The sequence below is a fragment of the Malus sylvestris genome, chromosome 2 (assembly GCF_916048215.2).
Source record: "Malus sylvestris chromosome 2, drMalSylv7.2, whole genome shotgun sequence".
NCBI classification, from domain to species: Eukaryota; Viridiplantae; Streptophyta; class Magnoliopsida; order Rosales; family Rosaceae; genus Malus; species Malus sylvestris.
This window is the reverse complement of record NC_062261.1, coordinates 3,771,332-3,778,695: the sequence shown is the minus strand read 5'-3', so window position 1 is coordinate 3,778,695 and position 7,364 is coordinate 3,771,332. Positions and strand designations below refer to the sequence as shown.

Below are 7,364 nucleotides of genomic sequence, written 5' to 3'. Positions count from 1 at the left end.
CGAAAGATCTTCGAATGATCCACGAAACGCATGGAGAACGAGGGAGATAGGTGATCGTATTCTTCGGGTTCATCTAACATATATAATTGATCAAAATGCTGAGAGTAGGTGTAAGGATCACATGAGACTTGCACAGGTGATGGAGAGTCAAAAATCTTCCTCTTTTCTTTCTTCAACTTCACCCGCAACACAAGACTTTCCACCTCAACTTATTGCCGTTCGATCTGCTCTCGGTGTGAATCCCAGGCGATCAATCTCATCATAGTACATTCGCCCGCCCAATCGGATGGTTCTGCAGCCTGAGCTGCACAAATATTTTCTCACATCCATTGCAGCAAAACCTGCAATACACGTTACTGTGTTATGAAAGTTGCCCTAATTGATAAGAGTGCATATACATACATACATACATACATACATATATAGCAGTTGTGTTGTAAGTATGGATACCTCATGTGGGTTGGCTAAGCTTTCACGATTCGTTGGAAGACTTTTGTATGCTACGGCATCCTTTGCTTTATGATTATGTAAGATTGTAGCTGTTTGTCCTTGACTTTTGCCTATATAAAAGACTGTTCCAAAAGAACGGCAACAACTGAACTGGGATGTACCCAACTTGTCTCATTTTGATTTACGAAGCACTCAATAGGGAAAATGAAGTAAAAAGTTGCGAATTAAATGCAATATGCATTGAATGAATCACACATACCAACTTGTGGTTTTTGTGTTGTTGAAGAATATTGGAAGTAGTAGTTGGCTAACTATTTGTGACTCAAATAGTCCACCCTGGATGACTAATAGAAAAGCTCATAGCTCAGTTTGCTGAAGATTTCAGGACCAACCAAATGCTTCATGAGTTCATCTAGAAGAATAAAGTAATTAACATGTGTTTATTAAACTGTAATCCGGATTAGGTGGATCCTAATCATCTCATTGTAAGGGTCATGCAATTATCATGTGGGTGGATCATAACATAGACAAGGTTTCGAAACCTGAACCTAGCGTACTCCTACCCATCTCTATATCCACTCTCACCACTAGGCTAACCCCAGAAGGGGGTTCAGAGAGTTGTCTCAGCTTGTATCAAGAGACAAAATTATCCTATTTTACTTCTTACACGTTCTTATTAATTTTTTTACCATTAATCTTCTTTAATTCATTCGATCCGACAATGAAAATTAAAAAAATATGTGAAAGGTAAAATAAACGTGTGTATACACTAACCTAAGTGGTAATTGGCACACGAGGAACCCCAATGGAAACCGGAAAAGCAAAATCTCAGGCCATGGATGAGTCAATTTTTCAATTTTCATTACTTCTGTTTCATAATAAATATTACAATTCCTTTACACACAAACACTTTTGGGAGGGTGACACACTTGTGTCCCAAATGCCTTCCAAGAGTTTCTTTTTTTCTTAAACTTGAACTCTCCCCCAAGAGGTTATGTTTTTTTCTCTTCAAATTGGAGAATTCCATCCCTTCTACAACCAAAATACAACATACCAAGAGTACAAACTTCTCCGTCTTTGAACTACCTCCGATAAGCACGAATGGCGGTACATTTTAGTTCCCCTACTCATACGTTCTCAATGAAAGCATTTTTGCCTCCTCTACATGGTACAGAACTTTCTGTATCGTCGAGAAGGCTAGACAAAAGGTGCAATCAGCCATCCGCCGAGAAGTACATAATGCCGCCTTGGTGTCGCTGTAAAATCCCATGTTACCGAAAAATGTTAAGAGATGGTTGCTTATCGAAATAATACTTAAAAAACTGGATGGAGGTGATTTGCATCCGAGGTTCAAGTCCACAAATTAAAAGTTTAATGAATTAACACGGGATCTAAAAGCATCATATTATACCTGCATTTAACATCATCATGCAGCTTTTCACCGAACCTGATCCTCAAGACACCGTTCTCCCGTAGCAGATAGATGCAATGTAGAGATTCTTTAACCATTTTTCCTGCCACAGCAAAAATAAACAGTAAATCAACCAGAGGAAAAAATCATGCAGCTAAGGTAATTTAATTCTATTAGGCAGGCAACACCCACTCCCCCCCAATTAGATATATCTCAGCAATTAAAATGTACCTTCACTTGGTAAGTTGGAAAAATCGATGTCCGCAGAGTTTCTTGAGCCACATCTGGTGATTTCTTCTTGGGTACACTAAGTATGAATGCAGCTTGATCCTCCGTAGCCGCAGTGGAGGTAATCCGATATCCGTTCTCCCATCTTCTATGGATTCCTTCACTGGGATACAGGAAATCAAGTTCGACAACCTAGCAAGACAGCACATAGGACGCAATTAGTTTCTGCACTGTTTCACCTGAAACGGAACATTACAAAACCAGAGTTCCTAAATTGGTATACCTGACCAGAATAACCTGCATTTCGGGACATGACAATACCCCATCTGCTACCTGCAGTAGTCATGGAGGTAACAGAGAAACCTTCTTTCCACTTCTTATTAATCCATTTGAAAGGGAACACATCACTGACTTTGTAGGATTGTTGAGTATAAGGAACACCTGCAATGGGAAGAGAGCAGAAAAATTAGGAATTAGCTATTAGAAAAGAACAGCTCAACCAAGTCAGAAAGACAATTCGATGAGATATATCCTGCAGATCAATGCTTAAGGTAGGGGGAAAGATAAGTGACTGCACTGCAGAAACCAAGCCCCAGCCACACCGCCAAAGACAATAGGAAGCTCGGTAAACTAGTTTCACTTACCTTGGGACATTACCACCAGAGCACTGCCATTTAATGTGCCAGCAAGTGAAGTAATATAGTAGTTCTTGTCCCATTGTTCCATTATCCATTCCTGGTGGACAATAAGAAATCATCAACTTTCTGGAACAGAAAATAATTAAATGTCAAAGTGAAACTTGATGGGAAGTAGTTTCAAGAATAGCTACCTTGTGCAAGAAAATAGATGATCGTTCATAAACTTGGGATGTGAAGCCAGTCCCAGCATCCATGACGATAGCCCACATATTCACAGATGAAGCGACACAACTAATATACAAACCATCTTCCTTTCCTTTATCAATGTGCTGGTCCAGTCTTTGATCCAAAACATTGTAGTGATACCTGCAGAGAAGCCTTCTTGTTACTCGCTCATACAGGAACAAGAATGTAAAGCCAAGAATAAAGTAACAACAAAGAGAATTTAGATTAAAGGTAAACCGGGAAAGGGGGATTTAGGATGGGTGATTGGCGAGACATTGTCAAGGCTTCTCTACCTTGCCGATGATAAGTAAAGTAAGAAAACCTGAAAGGGATTTATGTTCCTTTCACAGAAACTACCTTTGTTTCATTGATGATCTGGTATTATAGACCGAGATCCACTGAGTAGCTGGACTACCTTGGCGAACTTTTTTCTTAGGCTGCTCATCATCTACTGAGTCAACAGGCAATCTTCCCCTTTTTTGACCCGCCTATATTGCATAAAAATTAAATAAATAATTGAACTGGCCAGAAACTTAAAATTTATCAACAGATTATAACATGAGCAACCACCTTTGCAGCTCCATCAGTTCTGATAGGTCGCAGAGAGGCAATTGTGCCAATGCTGTTATCAAAAAGGGAAATAAGCTTTAAGTAATTTGGTTCTTCATCAAATTTCATATTGGTAACCATCTCAAGAAACTGTTGAAAAGGGGGAGGGCATAAGCTGCATAGCGTCTCAGCAGAAGTTGCCATCTTCTTCTTGCAAACAAGAAAACCTTTGTTCTCTCCCTGCAGCCCCAAACTCCAGGTTAGCATTTGTAAACAGAAATAGGCCATCCAGCTGGAATGGTAATGCATAGTGAAATACCGAATGAACTTACATTGTAGCCTTGCCAGGGAAGCTTTCCTCTAAGGAGAAATATTAGGGTATAAGCTAACGATTCAAGGTCATCCCTTCGGCTCCCTGTCCTTCCTAAATGAGCGTGTACACTTGCATAACGTACAGTTCCCCTTTTAAAGATATCAGATACATTAGGCCACTTCAGATCATGAGTGAATTTCAGATAAGGAAAATTCTTCTAAAGGACTTGTAATCTAATGATCAGACTGAAATAATGCTCATTACTACAATTAAGTGACATGTGCAATTGGTCAATTGTCCTATTTTCTGAAATGCTTCTTAGATTATATTCACTTCCCAATCTAATAAAACCCCTCTAAAGCAATTGTTTTTCTCATGATACTTAAAAGATAACAATTTTTATTTCTCCCCTCAATCCCTCCTAACCATCTTGTAACTGACCATCCAACGCACACACCATGGTCAAGGTTGTAGTTACCTGAAAACATCAGGTTTTTGGTCATAATCAACATGACGTCCAGAAGACCCATCTCTCCATCTGGAAGCTGAGGAAGAAAAACGTACAAGAATAGTCACAAGTTGTTCAAAATTCCCATGACATGAATACACAGAAGCACATTCAACTGTGGTCTAAGAGTTTTTCTTTTCCCAATACTTGTCTAACAAAGAACACATACCCAAACCAAGATCAACAAGATATAACTTCTTCTCATTAGGTGTTCCAGGTAGACCAAGTAAAAAGTTTTCTGGCTTAACATCTCCATGCACAAAACTGCAGTGAAAATCAATAACCATGAACAACGTATGAGACAGAAAAAATTAAAAGAAAAAGAAAGACGGAGAAACTAATTAATATCAAGGTACCCTCTAGTGTGAAGCTGCTGCAGAATAGAGATTGCCTCCACTGCTATACAAGCAACCATCTCTTCAGACAGCCTTTGGAGAAAACAAAAACAGAAACACAAGACCAAAGTGTTAAATATAGCCCATAAACTGAAGGTGCATAATTTTCAGAATATTGACTCTGAAACTTGGAGCATAAAAACAGAAGAGAACAATATAATTTCTTACAACTGATTGCGGGAATTCCAAACATCCCATAAACTTGGGCCTAGCATATCCATGACCTGTATTCACATTAAGGAATCATTATTCATGAATGGAAAGTATTCACAATATTTCCAACATTTGGAAAACCTTCCAAGGAAACAAACATGGATAGACAAGATACTCACTAGGATATAGTACTCTCCCTGTTGACCTTTGTAATGGACGAGGGGAAGCCCATAGCATCCATTAAGAGTACTGTTATAAAAACAATGGTCAGGATACACAGATTAGAGTTTAACTAAAATGAGTATGAAATATTGCATTACCTGTATACTTGCCACTCATAAGGAGGGCCGTGGCTGCAACCTTTACCATTTTTACTTTCAAGCTTCAGAGCAACCTACAATGAACAGGAAATGACCATTAGTATCGCACAACTTCCTCAGAGAATTTACACAGGTATACTAGAGATGCACTGCAAATATGAAACCTCATAGGCATCAGCCCCAGAGCACCCTAAGCCGCCAGTCATCCTTCTTCCCACATAAACTTGTCCAAAACCCCCTTTCCCCAACTTTCTGTCTAGCTTGTACAAGGGAGATTTGCCAACTTGTACCTGAAAAATAAAAAATTTATAGGAATTATATACTATATTAAATGGACAACGCTTCCATAGTAATAAACATAAAGCTAATCAGAAAGGTGATAAAATTACTCTGTCCGGAAGTGGACTAGTGCTTCCTTCATCCTCCATAGCAACCAATTTCTGTGCACCTTTCTGATCTACCAACTCGTCGTGAACCGGCGCTAATTCTCTTTCTGGAAAGCCCAAACCTGTATGCCCTTGGCCACCAACCCCAGCACCAAATAGCTTGGAATTCTTAACTTGATTCAGGGCTCTAGACCCTCTACCCCTACCTTTACCAGTCAGAACTGCACTTGAACAAAGAAAGCACGGGGTTAAATGAATTTTACAGAAGATATCAAGAATAGAATGTTGAAGCTATTACCTTTTCCAGCACCAGGCCGCACAGCTGGAACTAGAACAGCAGGATCTTCCTGGACATAATTGATCCTCTTTGAACGTCGAACTCCACTTCTTAAATCTGGCATTCTATATTCATGCAAATAATCTCTACTTTCCTTCTCCAGCCCCAAAAGAATGTTGAAAAATTAAAGCCTTAGATTCAACCTAGCAAACAAAAGACGATAAATCAGATTTTCTCTTGACTTCAGATACTCACCGTACAAAAATTAAATTGACACATAATCATATTAGTAACGTCATTCAACGGCATACAAGTGAAAACAAGATCTATAACTCATAAATGCATAATGATTCCAATGACACATGAATTTTCATAGCAGCGACACGTTTTAACTGAACCATTATATATCACAGAAACAAAATTTGGTTTAAAGTCCTGGCATTGCAAGTTGATGTCCATCACAAACATAATAGACATTCAAAACTTTACTCAATACAACTACAGCTACATTAGCACCCAAGCACAATTACATTAATTTCCAAAAGCTACAACATCATTGATCTTCATCTGGCCAAAATCCCGATTACCCACGAGTTCAAAGATCAACCGAACAGTCTTAAATCCCAATCATTCATTCAAACAGAACGACATATAAATCTATAACCACAAAGTAAAATCATCACTGAAATCCTAAACATCTAATCCATAAACCACAAACATCACACAAAAGCGCAAACTTTTAACCCGAAAACCAACCTATTCGGAAAGCTTTCAGCTCAAATCAATCAAACCCATCTCAAATTTTCCACCCACCAGTTAGATGAATCCAAAAAGCCAAGCAAACACAGCAAGCACAAAATTCCCAGAAAATCAAAATACAAAAACAAGAACACCCAAATACAGATTCACACAAACCGATGCACTGCAATCGCAAAAACACCAAAACAATCAGAATCAAGGGCAAATTTACGGCATACCCAAATGGCAATACACAGGAAAGTATCGAACTTTATCGAACAAACACGTACCTTTTGATAAAAAGCTCATGACATCGAGAACCCAATAGGATTCTTCCGATGAAAAATGAAGAAAAAAAATGGAGGACTTAACAAAATGGGGTTTGTTTCATGGAAGAGAGGCCATCAAAGAATTTGACGGTGGGTGACTTAGGTGGGTCTGAATGTGTAGAGAGAGAGAGAGAGAGAGAGAGGTGTATCCGCATGGGAAAGACGGTGTAAACGACCTGGTGCGTGCGATATCCCAAGGGAAGACGTGGAGCGAAGATATTGGTGGAGCAGAGGCCTTATCGTGTACGTTGAGTACTGAATCGTGGCTGTCTTCAAGTACTGTATGTTTTTAGATTTTTGTTTCAGGTGGGGCAGCCGGGCAGGTGCTGAGGTCAGTAAATATTAGTAGTGGTTTAATTCAATTTGAACCGGTTACAAAAGATTTTTTGAAAAAAGTATTTTATTTAAAAATTATCCAAAAAGATTTTTTACCAAGTTTTAACT

General features: G+C 38.9%; 1 protein-coding gene across 1 annotated transcript; it reads right to left on the bottom strand.

Annotated features, from left to right (window-relative positions):
- Nucleotides 1-1,290: 1,290 nt before the first annotated feature.
- LOC126594623 (casein kinase 1-like protein HD16) lies at nt 1,291-7,065 on the bottom strand. The gene is made up of 19 exons (XM_050260988.1): nt 6,882-7,065; nt 5,875-6,056; nt 5,580-5,797; nt 5,355-5,480; nt 5,191-5,264; nt 5,050-5,119; nt 4,886-4,941; nt 4,679-4,750; nt 4,492-4,586; nt 4,293-4,359; nt 3,834-3,963; nt 3,523-3,741; nt 3,310-3,440; nt 2,919-3,093; nt 2,734-2,824; nt 2,373-2,530; nt 2,093-2,281; nt 1,862-1,964; nt 1,291-1,706 (listed from the first exon to the last, which is right to left on the bottom strand). The coding sequence occupies exons 2-18, from the start codon at nt 5,975-5,977 to the stop codon at nt 1,905-1,907; spliced, it is 2,034 nt and encodes a 677-aa protein (XP_050116945.1). The 5' UTR covers nt 5,978-6,056; nt 6,882-7,065; the 3' UTR covers nt 1,291-1,706; nt 1,862-1,904.
- Between the last annotated feature and the right edge of the window lie 299 nt (nt 7,066-7,364).